This window comes from Lontra canadensis, unplaced genomic scaffold (genome assembly GCF_010015895.1).
Source record: "Lontra canadensis isolate GAN:19392208 unplaced genomic scaffold, GSC_riverotter_1.0 scaffold249, whole genome shotgun sequence".
Lineage (NCBI taxonomy): Eukaryota > Metazoa > Chordata > Mammalia > Carnivora > Mustelidae > Lontra > Lontra canadensis.
The window spans coordinates 207,807-234,357 of record NW_022631243.1 but is presented as its reverse complement, the minus strand read 5'-3'; the positions used below and the strand labels follow the sequence as shown (position 1 = coordinate 234,357).

Below are 26,551 nucleotides of genomic sequence, written 5' to 3'. Positions count from 1 at the left end.
ATACTTTTCACCTAAATTTAATTCCTTCAACCAGATGATAAATGAAAAAATCATATACCTTATATTTACAGTCCTCACCAGCAGACAAAATCAGATCATTGACAGAGTTCCAATCTACTTTTAGAATAATGCCATCATGAGCTTTCCACTATGAGGGAAAAAAAAAAAAAAAAAAAAAAGATTTAATTATACCTTCAAGAGCACTAGAAAGTTTTGTTTTGCTTTTTTTTTTTTTTTTTTTTTTTTTTTTTTTTTAAAGAAAAGACAGTTTGCCTCTCTAATGATTCTCTTATCCTGTCTTTGGAGATTCCCATTTTCCTTTGATAGCTGTTACGCATAACCTCATTTGCTTGTTTCATTTCTAATTTAAAGTAAAGAAAACACTTAGGATTATGACATCCACTATATAGCTTACTTCCTTATAAATCTCAATTGCCTGGACTCCAGATGGAAAATCTCTTGCTATTGAAGAATTCCAAGCTTGACATGTGTGTGGTAACACTGGACTGAATCCAAATCTTACTCTTTTTTATACAGTTGATTCAGTTAAAGATAATGTCTTCATTCTTTTTTTATCTTCATTCTTTTCTTTTTTTTTAAGATATTATTTATTTGACAGACAGAGATCACAAGTAGGCAGAGAGGCAGGCGGTGGGGGGGTGGGCGGGTGGGCGGGGGGGAAGCAGCTTTCCTGCTGAGCAGAGAGCCCGATGCAGGGCTCGATCCCAGTACCCTGGGATCATGACCTGAGCTGAAGGCAGAGGCTTCAACCCACTGAGCCACCCAGGCGTCCCTTGTCTTCATTCTTATTTACCAATTCTTTTCTTTTTAAAAAACTTTTATTATATGACCATCTTCTTTACTAGTCTGTTCATTCTCTTCTGCATATTTTCCTAAGCCTCATTCTTTTTACCTTCATGTCTCTGGTCACTGAACTACATAAGAAACCTCTGTATATAACCTTTGTTACCACATAACAGAAAAAGTTTTCCACAGATATGTACATAATCGATACATATATATAGAATGCGTTACATATATGTCACCCAGAAATTGATAATCTAGTAAGTAAGCATGGATCCCCTCTTGCTCTTCAATACAATAAATTCATGTGCCCATTTAGCACATGCATTTTTTCATGTTTAGGCAGAATAATATAACTGAAAAAAAACTAATTTTCCTTGAAGACCACAGGTACATTTTAATGTCTGAGCCAATTATCTTCACATCAAAGAGTAACTGATGTTAAAGGCTCTCTCTCTATAGACCATTCCCAACCTACTGTTTCTTCTTTTTTTTCTTTCAAGATTTTATTTAAATTCAAGTTAGTTAACTTTTAGTGTAGTATTAGTTTCAGGGGTAGAATTTAGTGATTCACTAGTTGCATATAACACCCGGGGCTCATTACAACAAGTGCCCTCCTTAATATCCATCACCCATTTACCCCATCTTCCCACCCACCACCCCTCCAGCAAACTTCAGTTTGTTCTCTATAGTTAAGAGTCTCTTATGGTTTACCTCCTTCTCTGTTTTTATCTTATTTTTTCTTCCCTTCTCTTATGTTCATCTATGTTGTTTCTTAAACACCACATATGAATGAAATCATAGGGTATTTGTTTTTCTCTGACTTATTTCACCAGGCATAATACCTTCTAGTTCCATCCATGTCATTGCAAATGGCAAGATTTGCAATGGTGACTAATATTCCAGTGTGTGTGTGTGTGTGTGTGTGTGTGTGTGTGTGTGTGTCTTTTTGTCATCAGTTGGTGAACATTTGGGCTCTTCCCGTATTTTGGCTATTGTGGACATTGCTGCTATAAACATCAGGGTGCATGTGCCCCTTTGAATCACTATGTTTGTATCCTTTGGAATAAATACCTAGTAGTATAATTGCTGGGATGTAAGGTAGTTGCATTTTTAACTTTTTTTTAAATTTTTTTAAAATTTATTTTTTATTTATTTGGCAGAGAGAGATCACAAGTAGGCAGAGAGGCAGGCAGGGAGGGGGGAGAAGACTCCCTGCTGAGTAGCGAGCCTGATGTGGTGCTCGATCCCAGGACCCCGGGATGACCAGAGCCAAAGGCAGAGGCTTTAACCCACTGAGCCACCCAGGCGCCCCAATTTTTAACTTTTTTTGAGGAACCCCCCTACTGGTTTCCAGAGAGCTGCATCAGTTTACATTCCCACCACAGTGTAAAAGGGTTCTCCTTTCTCTACATCCCCATCAATATCTGTTGTTTCCTGAGTTATTTATTTTAGCCATTCTGACCTGTATGAGGTGGTATCTTATTGTGGTTTTGATTCATATTTCCTTAATGCCTAGTGATGTTGAGCATCTTTTCATGTGTCTGTTCGCCATTCGGATAGCTTCTTTGGAGAAATGTCTGTTTATGTCTTCTGCCCATTTCTTTTCTTTTTTTTTTTTTTTTTTTAAGATTTTATTTATTTATTTGACAGAGAGAGATCACAAGTAGGCAAAGGCAGGCAGAGAAAGGAGGAAGCAGGCTCCCGGCTGAGCAGAGAGCCCGATGGAGGGCTCGATCCCAGGACCCTGAGATCATGACCTGAGCCGAAGGCAGAGGCCTCAACCCACTGAGCCACCCAAGCGCCCCAGTCTTCTGCCCATTTCTTGATTGGATTATTTGTTCTTTGGGTGTTGAGTTTGTTAAGTTCTTTATAGATTTTGGATACTAGCTCTTTATCTGACATGTCATTCGCAAATATCTTCTCCCATTCTGTTGGTTGTCTTTTGGTTTTGTTGACAGTTTCCTTTGCTATGCAAAAGCTTTTTATCTTGATGAAGTCCCAATAGTTCATTTTTGCTTTTGTTTCCCTTGCATCCAGGGAGGAGTCTAGTAAGAAGCTGTTGTGGCCAAAGTCAAAGATGTTGCTGCCCATTTCTCCTCTAGGATTTTGATGGATTTCTGTCTCATATTTAGGTTTTTCATCCATTTTGAATTTATCTTTGTGTAAAAATATTTTTTGTGTAAAAAAGTGGTCCAGTTTCATTCTTCTGCATGTTGCTGCCCATTTTCCCAACGCTATTTGTTGAAGAGACTGTATTTTTTCCATTGGATATTCTTTTCTGCTTTGTCAAAGATTAGTTGACCATAGAGTTGAGGGTCCATTTCTGGGTTCTCTATTCTGTTCCATTGATCTATGTGTCTGTTTTTGTGCCAGTACTATACTCTCTTGATGACTACAGCTTTGTAATACAGCTTTAAGTCTGGGATTGTAATGCCTCCAGCTTTGATTTTCTTTTTCAACATTATTTTGGCTATTCAGGGTTTTTTAATGGTTCCCTACAAATTTTAGAATTGTTTGTTCTAGCTCTGTGAAAAATGCTGGTGTTATTTTGATAGGGATTGCACTGAATGTGTAGATTACTTTGGGTAGTACAGACATTTTAACAATATTTGTTATTCCAATCCATGAGCATGGAATGTTTTTCTATTTCTTGTGTCTTCCTCAATTTCTTTCATAAGTATTCTATAGTTTTCAGAGTACAGATCTTTTACATCTTTAGTCAGATTTATTCCTAGGTATCTTATGGTTTTTGGTGTAACTGTAAATGGGACTGATTCCTCAATTTCTCTTTCTGCTGTTTCATTATTGGTGTATAGAAATGCAATACACTTCTGTGCTTTGATTTTATATCCTGTGACTTTTCTGAATTCCTGTAGCAGTTCTAGCAATTTTTTGGTGGAGTTCTTTAGGGTTTTCTACACAGACTATCATGTCATCTACAAAGAGTGCAAGTTTGACTTCTTCTTTGCTGATATGGATGCCTTTTATTTCTTTTTGTTGTCTGTATCTGAGGCTAGGACTTCCAGTACTATGTTGAACAACAGACCATCCTATTGTTCTTAATGCACACAGAGTAAAATATTAAATTAGAGTCAAATAAGCTTTAAGAATAAATAGTAATTCATAGCTTGCTTTACTCAGGATATATAAAAATAGCTACTCTCAAAAACAAATGTTTTGATAATATACTTTAAAAAGAATTAATTCACACAATTTACCATTAAATTAATACAATGTCCTGAAATAGACTACAAGGATAAAAATAACAATGCACAGGGGCACCTGGGTGGCTCAGTCGTTAAGTGTCTGCCTTTGGCTCAGGTCATGATCCCAGGGTCCTGGGATCGAGCCCCACATCAGGCTCCCTGCTCTGAGGGAAGCCTGCTTCTCTCTCTCCCACTCCCCCTGCTTGTGTTTCCTCTCTCACTGTGTCTCTCTCTCTCTGTCAAATAAATAAAATATTTAAAAAAAAATAATGCACAGACACAGATATGGGTATATATAGATACACATACACAGAGATTCTCAAGAGTCTCCTTTCTAAGCTATAAAAATAAATTTTTATATATTCAAAAGTTAGGAACAAAATATGATTTAAACCTTCCATATACTATGATTTAGAATTATCAGTTTATATTATACATATTTATATACTACACATAAAGCATAGACAGTTTTCAATTATTTCTCAATTAACCGGACATTTTGTGAAATTCCTTTGACAACGAGTTTCTTGAGGGCAGAAACTATGTTCTGTTTCACTCTGAATTATCTCACATAAGGCACAGTATCTGGTATATAATATGTATGTACTACATTTTCACTGAATGAATAAATAAACAAAAGTCTCCTCACTATAAAACCAAACTCTGGGTCTCAAGAAGAGTCCCTAAAGCTTTTAATGGAAATCAGGTATATACTTTTAAATTATATTCTACAAGCAAGAGTAAGTGTTCCTTTTTACGGACAACCCAAATTTGAATATGTGTTTATACCTAAGGAAAACTGCCACAGCTTTAGTTTACCCAAAAGAAAAAAAAAAGAAAATTTGCACGAAGTTACCAATTATACTTGAACTCCTCTTCCACAGTAGCTGAATTTTGGCAGTGGGTGCTTTTCTTGCCCTCTACTACGTGCTGGCCCAAAGATTCTACTAAACCACTGAACTATAATTTACCAATGGTAATATACAGTATCTGAGTTGTGTTCATATAAGCCTAATTATAGGTATCTCAATAAATCACATAACTATAAACCAAAAGATTCACCTTGCCTGTTTTTGCTGTATAATTTTAAAGCAGATTTTTGGAGTTTAAGTGGTATGGAAGAACTTTGACTAAAGGCAGGCAGAACTAGTTCTTTCGCAGTTTCTTCCATTTGCCCAAATTCTTTATCTTTGCTGCCTAAGAGCAAGCAAGGACTTGTATCTTCTATTTCTTGTTTGTACCATAGTTCTTAGCAAAGTGTTCTGCATATAGTAGAAATGTAAATGCATGTTGACTTTATGAAATATGTATAGCATAATCTACATAGAAGTTAAAATTAAACTCAATGTCATTTCTATTTCCTTACTCCCCAAAATCTATACACACTGAACTGTTAAATCTGACAGTTCTTCTTAAAACACTTTTATACCCATTGTAGCTGCTAAATCGCCAGCACCAATTCCCTTACTCTGGACCCAATCATTCTATATCTTTTTTCCAGCCTCCCTGGCTCTAATTTATTAGGGGCTGACTAAAAAGTAGAGATGACATAACTCACCAGTAACATATAGTAACAACTACTCTATATTGAGTGCTTACTGTATGCACTCAATATGCTTATTGTATAGACTGTCATATGCACTTTGTAATTTAACTCATTTAATCCTCACAACAGTCCTATAAATAGGTACTAGCATCACAACTAAGAGATGAGAAAGCTGAGAATCAAAGATATTTTTTAACTTGCCTAAAGTTACATTTAGGTAAATAAGTGAACATCTGAAACCAGGTGACTAAGTCTGAAGCCTGTATTTTTATTATCCATACTACGCTGTGTCATTATCAAAATATGAAGAAAATGATTCTGCCTTTTAACGCTAAAATCAAACATCAAAACCCTGAATACAGACTTTTTTCATTAATTTGTCCTACTCTGACCTGTCTTAACTGTCACCATAGTTTTGCTTCTATATATTTGGTAAAAGTATATACACCTCACTTGTTCTGAAGATTACACTGATGACCCTTCTAAAAATACTAAAAGAATGCTACGGTTTTAGAGAAAGATTAAGTGTATCGAATAAATGAGGTTTAAGAGGAGGAGGAGGATGCTAGTTATAATGATAAGAAACACAGTCTAAACAAGCTTTTAAAGTTTTATGATTTTGTCCTGTTTTGTTTCAAATCTATACATGTGAGGCTGACTCTGCTAAATTTAAAGATGCCTATCATGCCAAATCTTGTGACAATTTAGTAACTCAAAACACGTTTATGATTTACTGGTATAATGTAAGTTGGAATAAGAGGGAAGTGAACCTTGTTAGAAACATAACCAGATATCCCCTATTCTGTAATAAAGGCTAGTAAAAACACACACTTAAAAGCTTCAGACAAAAGACCACCCAGAAGAAAGGGACTCCTAAGAAAGTGACCTCTCACTTAGCAGTCCAACAGATCCTGATAACAGCTTACAAATGCCTGAGAAATACCTGTAAAACTTTAGCATTTGGTTGAAGAGGTTTAATGATCAGCTGCTTGCCTGCCGTGTAAAGAACTTTTTCTGAATCAGGGCCCCATGCTACCGAATATACTGGTGTCCCTGTAAAAAGGAAAAGAAAATTAAAAAAAAAAAAAAAAAAAAAGAAACCAACAGATTTTCATTATTATACCTTATAATAAGAGAGCTAGTTAAGAGCAACAAAAAAGCAATATGGGGTGCCATTTCATTTCATATTCAATGGCCCTTTAAAACTGAAGGATAGCCTGATACTGAAACAAAATGAGTTAATATTGACCATTGAAAATCTACTGTAAACAACTTAAAAACTATGTTTTTAACTAATTTTGATCTTGCTGAGAAAATAGGATGGGAGTTTTTAGGAATTCAATATAGTGTGCTACTAAAATATAGAGCATAAAATAAATACACTTCATTATTTTAAGATATAAATAGCAGAAAAGTCATGATTTATCATTTCCCACCAACAGCCATCAGTGCTTAAACTGACTCAATACACAAGTTGACTTAAATTTACCATACAAAAATATAAATGGTATATTTACTTTATTAATTCCCATTCCTGAGGATAATACAGGAAATAGACCTACCACTCATCTGCTGCTTAAGCAGTTCTCTAATGGACAGAAACCATTCTACCCCAAAATGATCTACCCCCTCCTATGTATGAATTTATAAATGGCAAATTAAAAATCAGATTGAGGAAAGTTTTGCTATCTATCAAGCGGGGCTTTGGCCTCAAAGCTAGGCTAAGAAGGATTCAGATATCCCATAACCGGGATGAAGCTGACTTATACTTTTGGGGAAAAGTACATGTTTGACTCAATGTACCATTCTTTTTTTTTTTTTTTTTAAGGTTTTATTTATTTATTTGACAGACAGAGATCACAAGTAAGGCAGAGAGGTAGGCGGGGGTGCAGGGGGGAGCAGGCTCCCCACTGACCAGAGAGCCTCATGCAGGGTTCAATCCCAGCACCCTGAGATCCTGACCTGAGCCGAAGGCAGAGGCTTAACCCACTGAGCCACCCAGGCGCCCTCAATGTACCATTCTATAAACTACTTTAAACTTCATACTGTTTTCAATTTCTTAGGATAGGAATTTGGAGAAGGTATTTTTTTAACTCAATGACTTTCACATTAATATCTTCTGGAAGGCTGTACTTTATTTGAACCTAGTTTTTTAAAAAATGAGTATTATACCTGGCAAAAGCATTAAATAAGCTGTACTCCACTCTCTGACCCAGTTACCATCCATTAGGAAAGTGAATCAAGGTTACATAATTAATCTATGAAATATTAATCCATTAATATTTCTAAAGCCGCTTTCAAAAATCGTCTAGAACTCGTAAATCAGACTACTGTAGCAGTTGACTTTCTGTGAATGAATAAGACATTCTTAGTAAAATGAAATCTGAGTCTGAGGATTTATGGGTAATCAATAAGATTTAATTATTCATTTAAATGGGAAACTCAACTGATGCTAATCAACAGGAGTAATCAGTAATCAACAGGGAGTAAATTTCAGTAATGGCTTGTGCTCAAGTGGCACCCTACCTTTTTCATGCCATTTTATTCCCAATCAGAATATAATTCAGTTGTGAGCAAGTCTCAGTGGTTTAAGGAATTTAGAAAGTCTAGTTTACAACAGACCTAGAGCAAAAAAAAAAAAAAAAAAAAACAACAACCAAACAAACTCTGAAGCATGCCTTTCATGATTTAGGTTAGATAGTATATTGGGTCTAAATATGCTATTCAGTCAATTACATCTAGGATTGTTCCGTATCTGAAGAACCCACAAATGGCCAGAAGGCACTTCTTCTGCACTTGGTAAGTACATTCTCTTGGAATATTCTCTGGAAGTAGCCAGAAACTGACCTGGATTTCACAAGTAAATTGCCAAATAGAATTCAACTCTAATAAACTCCCTAGAACATGTAAATCAAAATTTCAGATATTTCAAATATGGTTCTTGATGAGTACTGGAAGGGAATAGAGGCTGAATGCTTATTTGATAGGGTGATAGAGTTATAGGTACCTTCTTTATTTCCATTATTATAGTTATAATTATTGTGCAAAAAGTAAATTAATATATTTTAATTAAGGACTATCAAATCATCCTGAATACAGTCAGTAAAATTACACTTTTCTGGGGTATACATTAAACGATGACAAACATCTACCCCCCAAGGAAATAATTCAGTAAATACAACTCCCATTGAGTTATACAGGATGTGACTCTAGCCCTTTAGTTGTGGTAAAAGGCACAGTTGGGGTATAGGATGAGGAGCTAGGGACGCTTTTGTCCTCTTTAGCATTGAATTTGTGGCCTCATTAAGTCAGCTGTGTCACCATTTCCTTGCTTATTAACCTTATAAATCTTCAGAATACTTATCTTCCCTGTTGGGACTTGGGAGTTTATTCATTTCCTGATTATAAAATATTTTTTAAACAATAATAATGTTAAAAAAACAGATATAAGAACTTATAGTATAAAACAAAATAAGATTTTAGAGGAAAAGTTAAGCCAATTCCTTTGCTGTAACATGTGGCTTTTAACCACATTTGTTTATCAAAAACAAATACGGGGGGGGGGGGGCGCCTGGGTGGCTCAGTTGGTTAAGCTGCTGCCTTCAGCTCGGTCATGGTCCCAGGGTCCTGGAATCCAGTCCCGCTTTGGGCTCCCAGCTCAGCGGAGAGCCTGCTTCTCCCTCTGCCTCCATCTGCCGCTCTGCCTACTTGTGCTCTCTCTCTCTGTCGAATAAATAAATAAAATCTTTAAAAAACAACCAAACAAGAAAACAAACAAACAAATATGGGGTTATGAGAGATAAGATTAATAGTTAAGTCCCATTAGTTCACTCTTCCTAACCACTAGTATTTAAAATGGATATAATATCAAGAACTAAGAGAGGTCTTCATTATATTCATCTCTTATATTAATAATAAAATGTTAAGTGTGAAACCACTGTATATACAAATGCTTTCTTTTCCAAAAGGAGATATACTATACAACTTCTAATTTGGGTAGTTCTGATGAACATCATTATTGAAAGTGGAAAAATTAGCTTTATAAAGAAAATAATGATTTTTATTATAATGAAATCCATCCCACTTGCATTTCAAAAACCTACAATATTTAAATTTTTTTTTTTTGAAAACATGCTTATTAAAGCATTGAATTACTCTCAGCGTTACACTTCACTTTGCAAACTCAGTATGAAAATAACAACTATAGACTTCAGGTTAAGTAAGTTTTCAACAAAAAGTTTAGCAAATTATGTAATGTTATTAATTCCAATAGTTACCAAAAAAAATGGACAAAAAAACAAAAGTAGTTTCATAATAATTAAAGAATTTCTTGCTTTTTATATTGGGAATTTTTATTTATGTTCCATTTCAGTTAAGACACTCAAAAATATCTTGTTTTTCTAACTCTGTACACTAAGATCATGTGACCTTTTTGACATTTTTTAAGAAACCACATGCACCTGGGGTTGTGTTAAATGTCAGACCCTTATCTCTCTGTAAAACAAATTATCTAAATTCTTTCAACCTGTTGAAGGCATTTTAAACCACAGAAGAGGAGACAAAAATGTATTTCAATTGTTTTAAGGAAGTACATGGTCAAATATACCATGTTTTTCACAGTCATACTAAAAAGTAGCCCCTAAAAATGTTTTTGCATGTTTTTAAGAATGCTTTTGAAACAAACTCTTCACTATCACAATGAAGTATAAGCTATCTTTGCCTTGAATGCAATATAAGTCTACACTGGGGGAATATAGGTAAAGTACATAGAGCAGAGTTTGATACTATATAAGCACTATCTATTAACTACCACTACTAGAAATCACTTTGTAATGCAATAAGCAACTAGCTGTTTATTGTGTTGCTCATGATAGTAGGAACCCAACTTTTTTTTCGATTGCCAAATCATCAAGAATTAAAAAGCCAAGAATTATTTCCCTTTCATTCTATTTGTAGGGACATATATTAACAGTAAGCAATCAAGTAGGATTTATTCCACAAAAAAGCAACTTTTTGGTTGTATATGTTCTTGGATTAGCAAAGAGAAAAGGCTTAAATGAATGCATTTGTATCTCTAGTTTTTATCCTCAGCCACTTATCCCTTGGCGATCACAACTTCCCCTATAGCTTCACCTTTCACCTTTCTATAATTGACTCTCACATTATTTCAGCTTTACTTCTGAGCCCTAACACAGTACTTCTACTTACACCAAAGACTTCAGACTCTACACATTCAAAACTATCATCCCTCTACACAGAACCCCTCATTAATTCTTCTTTCTGAATTCTTTACCTCTTATAGGATATCCATTCCTGTCAACTACTAAGAACTATTCACTTTTTTCAACTATCATTACTGTCTCTGTTCAAGCCTCAATGCACACTAGCATAGAACATTCCAGTAACCTCCTTACTGGTCACCCCCATTTTTTCATTTTATTTTTTCGTTATTATTATTTTTAATTTTTTTACTGTAACTGACACACAACGTTACATTAGTTCCAGGTGTACAACACAATATTTCTCTATATATTATGCTATGTTCACCCCAACTGTAGCTGCCATCTATCATCATATAACACTATTATAGTATCATTGACTATATTCCCAATGCTATGCCTTAGACTCTGGTGCTTATTCATTCATAACTGGAAGTCTGTATTTCCCACTTCCCTTCAACCATTCTGCCCACCCCCACACCCTCTTTTGTCTAGCAATCATCAGTTTCTTCTGTACATTTACAGGTCAGATTCTTCTTTTTGCTTACTCATTTGTTTTTAGATCCCACATATAAGTGAAATCATATGGTATTTGTCTTTTTCTGCCTGACTTACCTCACTTAACATAATACCCTCCAGGTCCATCCATGTTGTCTCAAGTGATATGACCTCATCCTTTTTAATGGCTGTGTAATATTCCATTGTACATTTTTACCACATTTTCTTTATCTATTCTTCTATTGATGGACACTTAGGTTGCTTCTATATCTTGACTATTGTAAACAATGCTGCAGTAAACAGGGGTGCATATATCTTTTTGAATTAGTGTTTTCATTTTCTTTGGGAAAATACCCAGTAGTAGAATTACTGGATCATACAATGTTTCTGTTTTTAAGAGGAACCTCCAAACTATTTTCCACAGTGGCTGTATTAACTTAGACCACCATGCATGAGGATTCCTTGTTCACCACATCTTCACTAACACTTGTTGTTTTTTGTCTTTTTTTATTTTAGCCATTCTGACAGATGTAAGGTGCTATCCTATTGTGGTTTTGAATTGCATTTCCCTGATAGTCAGTGATGTTCAGATCTTTTCATGTGTCTATTGCTGGCCACCCCATTTAATCTCTATTTCTTCTGATTTATCCTACATATTACTGCTAAGTTTATGTTCCTAAGAGATAGTTTTTATCTCTTATTCTTCTGTTTATTTTTTTAAGGTTTGGTATGCTCATAAAACAAAATCAAAACCCTTCATTTAGCATCCAATGTCATCAATGTCTTGGTCCCTTTGGATATACAGCCTCATACAGCCTGCCCTCTGGCCCAAAGGGTCTGCTCCTATACACCTGATTTCCCTACCTTATGTTGTTCTGTCTCTATGCCTTTGACCACCTAACTTCCTCCACAGCTCTACTCCATTGTTAACAAGCCCATTTCCTTCCCTACTTTCTTTATCTTTTAAAGCTCATTCAAAAGATATTCCAAGGGCACCTGGGTGGCTCAGTCAGTTGAGTATCCACCTCTTGGTTTCAGCTCAGGTCATGATCTCAGAGTTGTGAGATCAAGCCCCCCATATCAGGCTCTGCACTAGAAATGGAGTTCACTTAAGATTCATTCTCTCCTTTCCCATACCCCTCTCTAAAAAAAAAAAAAAAAAAAAAAAAAAAAAAAGATATTCTGATATTTGCCAGGAAGCCTTTCTGATACTTCCTTTCCCTCCAAAGCAATAATCTCTGCTTTCCTATCCTCTCACAGCACCTTTGTAATAACAAAAACATCCTGCCTATGCTACAGTTATTTATATTTCCAATTCACCTCCTTTACTAAATTCACTATTTAGTTATTTAGACAGGTTCCATTTTTGTCATTCCATTCTTCCATTTGAATATAATGTGGGGGAAATATCCTCAAAGGTTTGCAGTATTACTCTATTCCAATTTTAGCCTATAATTAAAATACACAAAGCTTAATTATAATTACCCCTGGCCCATACACTATTTTTCTCTAATAAGGAAAAATAACTCCTCATAAGTACCAGTAGGAACTGTTTTTAAACTAAGTCAAATTAAAAAAAAAATTTAAAAACTTGGGATTAATGCTTTTCCTATATTAGAGGAGAAGGTGATGACGATGACTTCTATCTATATATCCATCTCCAATCATTAAGAAATGAATTAAGGGTGTGCCTGGGTGGCTCAGTCAACTAAGTGTCCAACTCTTGATTTCAGCTCAGGTCATGATCTCATGGGATGTGAGAGAGAGTCCTATGACAGGCTCCACCCTCAGCAGAGTCTGCTTAAAGATTCTCTCCCTCTCCCCCAACTCATGTGAATGTGCTCTCTCTAAAATAAATAAATAAATCTTTAAAAATAAATAAATAAAATATCTATTTCTAAAAAAAAAGAAATGAATTCAGGAAATTTTTTCTATTCATCAAAAATAAATGCAATTAATATAAACATGTAGTAAAAATCACTAGGATGCTTTCAACATTATTTACTGAATTCCAAGTGTTACAATAACTCAGGTTTATGTTATTTCATTTTTTTGCCAAAATTTACAGTTTTTCCCCCTAAAAGAGGCAGAAGTCCCCTTCCCCACCTATTCTGGCCTCATTTGAGTCTTTAGCATCCAGCTATCAGTAGTTCATTATCACCATCAAAAATTATAGCTTTTAATAAATCAAATAAAACTTATAAATAACCAGAGATTTTTCCTTCAGGGTTAATATCATCATAACTTAATTTTTCCAATGCTTTTCCCCAGAGATGAAATAGGAAAAGTCTATGCCTTATTAGGAAAGCGTGGGTGGCACCAACAATCAAAAACCTAAAAATCAGATGCATAGTTCTATAGTAAATCTGCAATTCTTAATCCAAAGATATCTGATTATCTTGAAATATCAACAGGTTAACTAAAATATGAAAATCTATATAATTTAATTTTGCTCATTAATCTCATACTTAATATAAACCTCAAGTGAGGAGAATAAATAAGATTCAAATGAGATAAAAATGATAAGCCCTTTCACAGTCATTTGATGTTAAGAAAATTACAGCTATTTGGAATGTCAATGGAAAATATCATTATACGATGTGATGAAGACATAATAAAATTACCTTTATCATATGACCTAATCAGTATTTTAGCTTTCTAAGGGAATTTATTTACCCATCTATTTGGAAGGAAGGAAAAAAAAAATTAAAAAGAGTACCACCCATTCCTCTCTAAAATAAACATCATACACAAAAACTAACTCAAAATGGATTGTAGACCTAAATGTAAACACTGAAACTATAAAACTCTTGGAAGAAAATAAAGGTCTAAATCCTCGTGACTTTGGATTAGGCAATGGTTTCTTAGATATGACCCCAAAAGCAGAAGCAATCAGAGAAAAAAATGGATAAATGAATCTCATCAACATTTTTACTACTACCAGGTATTTATGTTTACCTAGAAAAGTACTACCCAGTGTTTATGGTTACCCTTTGCTAAAATTTGGTTAATGGGTAGCTAAAGAAATGTAACTATTTTAACACTATCTTAAGAGTAAACGTGACTTAAAAAATGAAATCTGGGGGTGCCTAGGTGGTTCAGTCGGTTAGTATCTGCCTTCAGCTCTGTTAAGATCCCGGGGTCCTGGGATGGAGCCCCAAACTGGGCTCCCTGCTCTGCGGGGAGCCTGCTTCTCCCTCTCCCTCTGCCTGTTGTTCCCCCTACTTGTGCTCTCTCTCTCTCCGTCAAATAAATTTTTAAAAAATCATTAAAAAAATTTTTTTAAATGAAATCTGGAAATTTTTGGAAGTCAGTTACCAGAGATGCTTCACAATATAACTTGATTATATAATTCTCAAGAATAGTCTGCCATCTTTGAAGACCAGCTGATACATGTTCAGTTAAACATGAAAACTGCTTTACTATTCCTACATAAAAATCTAATTAGTAAAATAGATCTGCTATACACACACAAATAATTGTATGTAACCTAAATCTCAACAGGAATGACCACTGAAATGACTTTATGGGCACTTCCTTCCAATTAACATGGAAAACTGAGATGCTTCTCTAAGCAGTTGCAGTTTACCATGTTTTGGACCATCAGGGTATCTGCTCCCCTCCAGTACCAAACATACAATACAATTTATTTTTTTTATTTTGTTAGTCACCATATAGTACATCATTAGTTTTTGGTGTAGTACAGTTTAGAAAGGATGGTAATATTATGAAGTTATTAGGACTTTTTAAGTAGGGAGTTACTCCTAATGTTTCTATTACTATTATTTACTTAAGTAGACATTCAATCCTATTCCAGATAGTATATGCTCATAAGGATTCAGAATTATTTTTAAAAGAATCATCAGCCTTTAACTACATTTATACAGACTTACTAAAAAAGAAAAAAGGCCTTGAGTGTTTCTTGTACTTCTTGGCTCAAATAACACAGTTACCACGGTTTATCAGGCAACATGGAAAGTAAGAGGAAAAAGTATAAACAGAAATAAGAGGTGCGCCTGAGTGGCTCCGTTGTTAAGAGTCTGCATTTGGCTCAGGTCATGATCCTAGTGTCCTGGGCTCCAGTCCCGCATTGGGCTCCCTGCTTGGTGGAACTCTACTTCTCCCTCTCCCACTCCCACTTACCCTGCTTGCATTCCCTCTTTCGCTATGTCTCTGTCAAATAAATAAATAAAATCTTTAAAAAAGTAAAAGAAAAAGAAATAAGAGACTTCAGGGTGCTGGGTGCCTCAGCTGGTTAAGCATTCAACTCTTTTCAGCTTAGGTCATGATCTCCGGGACATGAGATCAAGTCCTGCGTTGAGTTCCCCACTCAGTGGAGTCTGCTTGAGAATCTCTCTTCCCCCCGCACACCCCTCCCCACTCATGTGCATTCTCTCACTCCCTCTCAAATAAATAAATAAAATCTTAGAAAAAAAAGAGAGAGATTTCAGGCTTTGAACCTTACCTAAATCAGTCTTAGGAACTCTAATAGTCTTTAAAGGGAATTATTAAGATATCTTAATTGATTAATATACGTACCTTGCTGAGCCAAAGTTGATCTCAGCATCCCAGTCTTTGACCAGATTTTTATTTGTCCATCTTCTCCAACTATAAAGAGAAAAATAATTGATATTTTTATCTATAGGAAATAAATTTAAACATTAAATTTGCATAGAAAAATCAGTTTATCTACACTAAGACATATTTAAAATACAGACACAATTTATTCATTAAATAACAGTGCTTCATAACTGTAAAATTTAATTGAAATTACTTTGAAAAAATTTTATCAGATTCTCCTAACTTCCATGTCAAAAATTTTTATTTTTTCCTTTAATCTTAGGAGATTTGTGAGTATATTATTCAACTAATACTTTCATTTTCACTGAAATTTCCATCCTAGAATTCTAAGAAAAGTGCTTTCATTGCAATAAGAAGAGTTGCAGGCAAATTCCAGTGAGTTGGGGACTGAATGGAGTGAAGTAGTAGACTTTTCTTTTGAACAACTTGCTTAAAAGAAGAAAGAAAGAAAGAAAGAAAGAAAGAAAGAAAGAAAGAAGGAAAGAAAGAAAGAAAGAATTCTCTAGAGAGAATCATTTGTTAAAGGCAGGATTTTTATTTCATTTCTTCTCAATTTTCAAGATGGATGACATCTGGACATATTTATATGCTGAAAAAGAAACAACTGGAAAAGGACAAGTTAAAAAAATAGGCAGGAGAGGAAACAGTTCACTGAACAAAGCCCTAAAGAAAGTCCAGAGGATAGGTTGGTGGTTTGATTACATATCCGTAAACTTTTTGTTATTCCTCCTTTTGATAGGTGGAGCTTAATTTCTCTTCTTTGGGCTACATTTAGTGACTTGCTTCTAATAGGATATGGTTGAAATGATGGAGTATGACTTTCAAGGGTGGGTCATAAAATATATTGTACCTACCATTTTTCTCTCTCGGATCACTCCCTTATGAAGCCTACAATTATGTTGTTAGACCATTCAAGCAGCCCTATGGAGAAGCCCTTGTAAGAACCAAGGCCTCCTGCCAACAGTCAGAGAGGAACTAAGATCTCTTGCCAAGAGCATATGAGTGAGCCATCTTGGAAGCAGAACCTCCAACCCCAATCAAGTCTTCACACGACTGCAGCCCTATCCAACGTCTTGAGTCTGAGACAGAACCAGCCAGCTAAATTAAATTGTTCCCTGATCTACAGAAACTATAAGATAATACATGTTTATTATCTTAAGCCATTACCTTTTGGGGTAATTTGTTAGACATCATTAGATAGCTAATAGCATAGATGAAGATGAGAATGCTTATGAGAATAGGGCAGGAGATGGGAGAGTGAAGGAATGGGGGTAAAGGTCAATTAAACATTTTGAATTTTAACATGTTAAAGAATTACAACTTTTATTTACCCCATAAGTGACCACTTCAAAAGCCTTGACAAAAATATTGTCTGTAAGTCATATATGAAATCTAATAAAATGACATTCTGAATTATAACATTATCTAGAAGCCCAGTTCAATGCTGTGCCAATTATTTGCTCTTGGACAATGAAAGACACTATTACTAAAGAAAATATTCTGATTCTGTGAAAATTTTTCTTTAAACAGTTCATTTAAAACATCATTTTTGCAGACAACGTACCTGTAACTAATGCTGTTCCTTCATAATTCCATCTTCCTGCAAGAACTGCTCCACAGTGAGCTTCTACACTTTTTTCCACTCTTCCTAACTTAGAAATCAGATGAAATTTACCTAAAAGAAATTAAACTTGAGAAATCTATTTGAATTTATTCAATCAATAAATATCTCTTAAACAGGTTATCTTCTCCTAGACTAGTTAGCACAGTGCTAGGCACTGGAGACATAAGGACAAATAATATTCCTACTCAAATAATTGTTTGCTCCCAAAGAAAAACAATATTCCTACTCAAATAATTGTTTGCTCCCAAAGAAAAAACAAATCTATTGGAAAATAGGCACAAAAATGAAATTATAAAACACTGAAACAAGTGATGTAATAGAAGTATTATATGATGCTATCATAGATGAGAGGGACAATAGAACTCCACTGGGATATGGTCAAAGGGGCCAAGAGAAATGCCAAGAAAACCTTCTAATTAAGCAGAGTTTTGTGGCCTTCCTTTTTTTTTTGCAGGCTATAGAAAAGCTGGAAAAGGTATAGAAGACAGGAACCAGGACAGTCAAAAGGTGTTAAAAAATAAACTGAAGCAGGGGCACTGGTGTGGCTCAGTCTGTTAAGTATCTGACTCTTGATTTCAGCTCAGGTCATGATCTCAGGGCAGTAAGATCCGGCTCCATGTTGGGCATGGAGTATGTTAAGATTCTCCCTTTCTTACCCTCCTCCCCACCTCTCTCATTAAAAAATATATAAAAAAATAAAAAAATACATATTTTTTTCTCCTTCCCTCTGCCCCTCCCCTCTTCTCTCTCTAAAAATAAAAAATTAAAAAAAATAAACTGAGGCCTGACAAAAAATTTTAAGAGTTTGAGCAAAAATCTTCCAAATGGGTTGCACTAAGCCAAAAGTGGTAAAGAACGTTTCACCAACAGGAGCTGAGGCAGAGACTTTTATAGAGCAAAGGTAGAAACAAAGTGAGGAAATTATTGATTGGCTTTAGCCTATGGCTTAGTTGGCTGTTTGTGACTGGTTATCCTTAGGTTTTAATTTCAAAACCTTGACGTGTTTACAGGCAGATTTTGGTTTGCTCATGCTGGCCTAAGGCATAGGACCACCTCTGTTTAATGGCCTTGTTGTTTACTTAATTTAACAATCGATAATTCCAAATTTTAAAATACTTGCCTCATACGATTTTATACTGTGCCAGGCACTAGCTAGACAAAAAGGAGCAGGCTACCTGATTGCTATTCTCAAAAAGTTCACACATATATAGGTAAAAAGCACAACTTTTTAAACTTACAACTTTAAAGTACTTAAGAAATATCAAGGGGACAAATCAACTGTGCAAAGAATAAAGTGTTACAGAAAGCTGAGGAAAAGGGGGGCCCACGTCGCTCCATCTGTGCCTTCAACTTGGGTCATGATCTCAGGATCTTCAGAATGAACCCTGCATGGGGCCCCCTGCTCAACGGGGAGCCTGCTTCTCCCTCTGCCTGCCACTCCCCCTGCTTGTGCTCTCTCTTGCTGACAAATAAATAAATATCTTTTTTAAAAAAAGCTGAGAGAAGATCATGAAATAATATGGGTTTGAATAATCATGAAATCTAGTAATACATAGCTCATAATAATTAAGTACAGTAAAATTAGAAATTTCCCACAAATCAATCTATCATCAGTCATCTGTCTTACAGTAAAAAAAATCACGTGGCTAATCAAATTTTGGCGTCAGAGAATTTACTTTGAATACACTTTTAACTGAAGACTTTTCCAGACTGTCGAAATATTAACAATTCACTAAAAATATATCTAAGTCAGGGGCACCTGGGTGGCTCTGTAGGTTAAGTGTTTGCCTCATCTCAGGTGATGATCCCGGGGTCATGCGATCAAGGCCCGTGACAGGCTCTCTGCTCAGTGTGGGGGCGTATGCTTCTGGCACTGCCTCCCTCTGCTCATGCTCTCTCTCTCAAATAAATGAATAAAATCTTAAAGTAAATAACTATTTATCTATATATCTAAGTCAGATGCTTGAGATAGCTTTAAGACATTTCTCTGGAAGACTCTAATACAGATGGCTTTGAAACATTTAACACCTAGCACCCTGTGGTTACTTCACTAACCATCTACCCATTCTTACCAACAAAGTAATTCCGTCTTTTTTACACTGTGAGCATTATTTGCACCTCTGTTACAGCATTTTTTTTACTGGGCTGTGATCTCTATCAGGGCAGGGGGCCATGTCTTAGTCATATTTTTATTTGCAGTAGTGCTTTTACATAATCAGTACTTGTTAAATTTGACCAACTGGGTAACCATCTCCTAACTTGAAAAAAAAGAAAAAAAGACATGCTGACATTCTTTTTTTTTTTTTTTTCTCATTCCATCTAATAGCTTTCTTTTCTCACCATTCATTTTTTAGGCCTAAAATAAGCTACCCTTTTCCTTCATCTAACTACCCACTAGCAGCAACTACTTTCCCCCATACCTTTCCTTTTAACTTTTTATTTATTGCTAGGTCACTTTTTTTTTTTAAAGATTTATTTATTTGACAGAGATCACAAGCAGGCAGAGAGGCAGGCAGAGAGAGAGGAGGAAGCAGGCTCCCCGCCAAGCAGAGAGCCCGATGCGGGGCTCGACCCCAGGACCCCGAGATCATGACCTGAGCCAAAGGCAGCGGCTCAACCCACTGAGCCACCCAGGCGCCCCTTTGAATGAAATAAAATTACTTTAAATTCAACTGTTATTATTATCTTCATTGAACTAACTTGAAATTAACTGGGATATGCTTTTTTAAATCAGTTGCTTTACAGAGAAAATGTAAGGGGGAAAAATCTCAAAAGAGGAAACTGTAAAGATGACATACAGTAAGTGGAAAGCTAATCCTGTGGTCATTGTTTACTTTATTGAGGTCTGTTCTCACTAAATGTTAGCACATTGCCTAACACAGAATATCCACGTAATAAACATAATTGCATATAATTGCATATATATAATATATATTATATTGTATTAATATATGTCACAATATATATTATATTGCATATAAACTGTTGCATATAATGCATGAATCCATCACCAAAGAGATTAACCAAATATCTCTTAAACCAGAAATGAAGGATCCAGAAATTTCCTTTCAATCTATTCCATATTTGAGAAATTTTATGTATTTAGATTATTTATATTTCTTATCCTAAAATATCTAATACTGATTTTCTGACAAATGCTAAAATTATTCTTGCTTCCTATGACCTCACATAGGAAGATTATACTGGGACAGCTAGGGTCAGCTCTTTGCATAGATTTGGCACTCAATAAATCTTTGGCCTTTGTATTTTGTCTGATTACAGATTACAAGAATAGCACACCCAGAATAAACCAAAAATATAAAACTATATATATATATATATCAAATATTTTTATTTTTTATTTAAAAAAATTTTTTTAAGTAGGATCCACACCCAATGCAGGGCTTGAACCCAGGACCTTGAGATCAAGAGTCACAAGCTCTACTGACTGAGCCAGCCAGGTGCCCCCACATAACAAATATTTTTAAGCCCATAATTATCCATTTAACTATTTTCTTTCTTCTCTCCAAATTTTCTATAATCTTTTAAAAATGCAAGACCCAAATACAGATCAATTTATTTCTAATTATTTGCTAGGGCTGGGGTAGAGAAGAGAATATAATCAATATGGTTATATTAATTATTAATTTATTGAACAAAAAAGCAGATTTGGATATTTAAATCCTAAGGTGAAAAATTAACCTGCTGCTCATTAAAAAAAAATAACTTTTTATAAAGAGGGATATGTTATAAAAGAGAAAAAGAACAGAGAAAACATTAAAATTATATAAAACACATTTCTTAAAGTTAGAAATGCCTTAGCAGATGTCCGTGGAAACATGAAAGGGCTTGGAATAGGGTGTTAGGAAAAAGGACACACGAGCACTTTTGCAGACTGCTTAATAGCAGAAATGATTTGGCAGATGGTTGCAAAAAGCCAGAGATCTATAACCAACCACCAACTTATGATAAAAGAAATGAACACACAAATTCTTTTTAAAGTGGGATTTTAAAATAGACATATTAAGAAAATAAGAGAATTATTTTAAGATATCTAATACAATGTATTTAAAAAAATCATCTTTCAGTAAATATAATTTAAGGAGTACTTAACAGTTTTACAGAAGATTTTATACCAGAAGTCCCCTAATGTATTTTACATAATTCAATTATTTTTTAAATGTAAATCTTTTAATACATTGTCAAATATCTTTTCTAAAAAGTAGTATACAGCTGATGAAATATTCAAAAAGTAATGTTGGAGAGAATTATTGGTAAGACAAAACACTTGGCAAAAGTCTGCCTTATATATTTAAAAGGACTACCACCAGATCTCAGGGATCTCTTTTGGAATGTTACCACTACACAGGAGAGGGAGGGGGTATGATGAAAAAACACTGGAAGAGAAAGAAGAACTCCAAAACTGCAACCCTTCTCTGCCAACACTGGGAGAGAAAAATCAAGAGGAGAAAGTTGGTGGCAACTAGAAAAGAGAAACTCCTGAGCAGTAAATTAAATTTTGAGGAAAAATTTTTTTTTTAATTGGGTTAACATCATACAAAATGAAAAAGTCCTAGAGATCTGCTGTACAAATATTGTGCTTATAGTTAACAATACCACACTGTATATTTAAAAACTTGTTAACAGGGCAGAACTCATGTTATGTATTTTTTAAACCAGAATAGTATTAAGTATTGGGTTAACAAATAATATAGCTCTGATACATAAAATAACTTGAAATGTTTATCTGACAGAAAAGCCCTTGACTACCTCCCAGTGACAGCTACTTTCTTCTTTCTTGAACATTTCTTTTTCATTTCTGGATGCTTTTTTCTATCTTATCCTTCCATTTCTTTTCTTCGATCTAATATACTTTTCCCTCTTTTACAAACCCCGATACTCCTCATCCTAGCTTAAAAGAAAATACCCAAATATTCTGTTTTGGTTCTCACATCTTCCCACATCTAGATGTGGCATGTAATGTTATTTGTTTTATTAATAGAGTGAACTTAAAAATAAAATTGAACATTATAGTTTCTGAAGAGTCATAATATATTTATACTTATAGATTTATATAAATCTCACAAATTTAACTTTTAAGTTACATTTTTACATTAAAATATTTCCCTCACAGAAAGTGTTTTCTCTAACACCAATTTGAAATAGAGACTCAAGCAATTATTCTTTAGTTGAGTGTAATTAAGTGATCTTAACTCAGAGAGACACTCAGACAACAAAAATTATCAAGACTAATTATATTTATTTATTTATTATATTTATTATTATTTATTTATTATATTTATTGTCCATATTCATCAGATAGAAAGTTAATTCTTAAATACTACTGAGTTTAAAAAGGAAAATGCAAATAAAATATATGTTATATCACCTTCTGTGAAATACAAAAGGTGAAATGAGAAAATATGCATGTATCTGCTTACTTTGCCAAAAGAAACACAGAAAGGATAAACCAGAACCAAAGAGATTGTTTATCTACAGGGAGTAAACAGAAATAAGGTGTATAGGATTGGGTAGGTAGGAATAGTGACATTGCTCTGAGTATACTTTTTTTTTTTTTTAAGATTTTATTTATTCATTTGAGAAAGAGAGACCCAGAGAGAGAGAGAGAGAGCATGAGCAGTGGAGACAGGCAGAGGCTGAGGGAGAAGCAGACTCCCTGCTGAGCTGGGAGCCCCGTGTGGGGCTCAATCCCAGAACCTTGGGATCACAATCCGAGCCTAAGGCAGATGCTTAACCATCTGAGCCAGCCAGGCGCCCCTAAGTATGCTTTTTAAATATAGCTTTGTCTTTGTATTTTGTCTATGGTTTTTAATATAATTTTGTCTTTAATATAGTTTTGTCATGTTACTATTTTACATATTCAGAACATAATCAAATCAACAAGGATGGGGGACAATGGAAACCTTAAGTAGAAAACACAATATAATACATTTAACTGTGAATAACGTAACAGTTAAGGAAGGGGAAATGCAAGTAACTTTTGAACACAGGACTTTAACTCCATATATTCAGTATAAAGATCAAAACAAAAGTAAACAAATATTAAACTCTAGTTTTTTGCAGTAGTATAGATTAGCCATTCTGAAACAACTTCCTTTGTATTGCAGAATTGAGCAAGTGAGCAAATATATTTGAGAATAATGGGAGCCAGGCTCACTCACTGTTTCCAAATATGGAAAAAAGAAAGACTGGAATTAACCCTGTAATGTTGAATTGGTGGCATCAGAATGAACTCATGATTTTTAGTATGGAAAGGAAGGAAGGAGAAGTGGAAGAAAGAAAAGGGAAGAAAAGAAAACAGAGGGAAGGACAGGAGAAAGAGAAAAAGAAATAGCTGTAGATATGTATGTTCTTTAAATGGAATATAATATATTCCATTTCTTAGCTCTCTTAAAGGACCTTGAAGCAAACACACCTCATTGAAATGAGCTTGTTAGCATTCTCATATTGTTTTTAAAATACCAGAAAGCACCAAGAAAAGAACAGATCTCCTTGGAGAAATGGATAATTTGGGGGGCTGGATTGGGAAAGTGCAAGGTAAGACTGAACATCTTGTGCCAGCAAAGCAGTGCTCAAAAAATGATGAGGAAACATTATCCCACCCACCCACCCCCAAAAATTCATAGGAGCTGGCTTAATGGGGCTCCACTAGACAAAGCTGGGACAATTTTCACAACAAAATAAAAAAATTACAGAAATAAAATAAAGAATCTATGAGTCTAATCTGATGTAAGTAAACAAATAAATGGGTAGGAAAAGAGAGGCTCTTCCGTGCAGCAGAATACCAACTAATCAATATGGAAGGAATTATGGAATTTAAAAAAAAATCACCATTTGGCAACCATGTGAATAATAAATGATTCAGCCGAATATCAACAATAGATGCTAAAATAGTAGGTGGAATTTTAAGGAGGAAGAGAATATTTTTACATAGCCTGAAAGTATTTGTTCACAAATTATTTATTAAAACGTAAAAATAGTAACTTCACAGTGGATTACTTTAGTGAATACAACCTTTCAAAGTAATCAAAGTTAACATCACCAATAATTGATCAAACCAGCATCGTGAACCTCGCAATCTGATGCCCTAATTAGTGCTGCTAAAAACTGTGTACACTGAAGCTAATTATAAGAAAATATCATACAAACACAAATTGAGGGACATTCTATAAAGAAAAAACAGATCTGTATTCTTCAAACCTATTAGGATCATAAAAGAAAGAGGAAACTATACTAAAGGAGGTTAGAGAGATATGACAAAAGCAGTGCGTTATTCTGTACCAGAAAAAAAACAAATTTCTATAAAAGATGTTATTAGGGCCCTTGTTAAAATTTGAATATTAACTGTATATTCAATTTAACATCAATGTTAAATTTCCTGATTTTGACCAATGTACTGTGATTATATAACAGAAAATCCTCACCCTTGAGAAGTGCACTGAAGTATTTATGGTAAAAGGGGCATGTTGCATGTCTATAAATGATCCTTAATACTTAGGGGAAAAAAAGTATGTGTGTGTGTGTATGTGCGGGTATATGTGTAGTGAGGTGGGGGAGAGAGAAGGAGAAAGCCAATGATAAAGTATATGGGACAAAATGTTAACAGGAAATGAATTTGGATAAAGGATACACAGGAGTTATTTCTACAATTCTTACACACTTTCTGCAAATGTGAAATTATATCAAAGTTAAAAGTTTTTTGTTTTTTTTTTTTAAAGTCAACCCTTCATTTTAACATTTTAATGTTAAAATGAAGGGTTGACTTTAAATACTTAGGGGAAAAAAAGTATGTGTGTGTGTATGTGCGTGTATATTCTAGCAGTGGTTCAGAGTCAATCTTCTAAGTCCAATTACTTTCACACAATATTTCATTTAATCAAGATTCAGAAAAATACGGTTAAAAAAAAAACCATCCTAAGTTCTGTCTGTAAAAGAAGTGAAATCTGATTTGATACTTTGTCATCACATCCCTTCCCTGTTCTTGTTACAAAAGCCCTCTTCTCTTTCTTTCCTTTTCCACGGTGGCCTGAGGCCAGTTGTGTTCAGTCAATCAGTGTCCTATTCCCATGACTATAGTGATTCTTTCATTAGCACAGGACACAAGTTTCCCCAGGACTCCCCTGCAACTTGTCTGCAAGAGATACTGAGGAAGCACTCTCTGCTGACATTTCTTCTCTACGGATGAGCCTTGAGCTACTGGCTGCCATCATGCTCACCTTGTAGGGAGAACCCATCTAAGAGATGATGAGAACAGGGGCCTAATTGCAGCTGTGCTTGAAGATCCACCCCTAGAGTTAGGTGAACCAAAAAACTCCATCTGTGCATAAGTTAGTCAAGTAAGTTTCCATTACTTTTGATGAATGTATTTTTAATTGACAAAGTAGGTAAAGTGTAATACAAACAAAAGCAGTTCAAGTTATTTCAATGAAAATAAAAACATTTCCTCAAAAAGTAGGAAAATCATGCTTTTTACTCACCAGTAATAAAGCTACAGTCAAATTAAACAAAACTCCAACTCTGTTGAGTGGAAATTAACATGTAACAGAAAATAAAGACAATATTAGGGGCGCCTGGGTGGCTCAGTCAGTTAAGCGTTTGCCTTGGGCTTAGGTCGTGAATCTGGGGTCCTGGGATTGAGTCCCACATTGGGCTCCCTGCTCACCGTGGAGTCTGCTTCTCCCTCTGCCCTTCCCCCTCTGCTCATGATCTCTCACACTCTCTTTCAAATAAATAAATAAAATCTTTAAAAAAAAGAAAAGAAAGATAATATTAAATAGCTTATTAAATGTTGCATTGTGCCCATATTTTTTGTGTGTGTCCATATTTTTTTTAGTGTGTTTGTTATAAAGTTAAATTCAAAACCAAAACTGGTAACAGCTTAACAACTATTTTCAGTGAGATCACAGAAAAAGTAAAGCTGAAAGCTCAGATCAAATCCCATGATATGCCAGCTTTACTTTCTCCCATGACAACAGTTTTTTTTTTTCCCCATGACAACAGTTTTATAGCCTATACACAAAGCAAATGACTACAAAGAATATGGATTAAA

The 26,551-nt window shown here is 34.7% G+C and overlaps 1 protein-coding gene across 13 annotated transcripts in view; it reads right to left on the bottom strand.

The window, feature by feature from the left end:
- LOC116862492 (intraflagellar transport protein 80 homolog) overlaps positions 1 to 26,551 on the bottom strand; it is a 117,364-nt gene that overhangs the window by 73,330 nt on the left and 17,483 nt on the right. For 12 of the 13 annotated variants that reach the window (XM_032849802.1, XM_032849807.1, XM_032849811.1 and 9 more), the window contains 4 exons: positions 17,422 to 17,532; positions 15,816 to 15,884; positions 6,503 to 6,612; positions 59 to 148 (listed from right to left, as the gene is read on the bottom strand). In XM_032849802.1, coding sequence (XP_032705693.1) covers positions 59 to 148; positions 6,503 to 6,612; positions 15,816 to 15,884; positions 17,422 to 17,532 — 380 coding nt within the window. Of the gene's footprint in view, positions 1 to 58; positions 149 to 6,502; positions 6,613 to 15,815; positions 15,885 to 17,421; positions 17,533 to 25,979; positions 25,999 to 26,551 lie in introns of those variants that run through there. The other variant, XM_032849812.1, reaches the window with a different exon arrangement.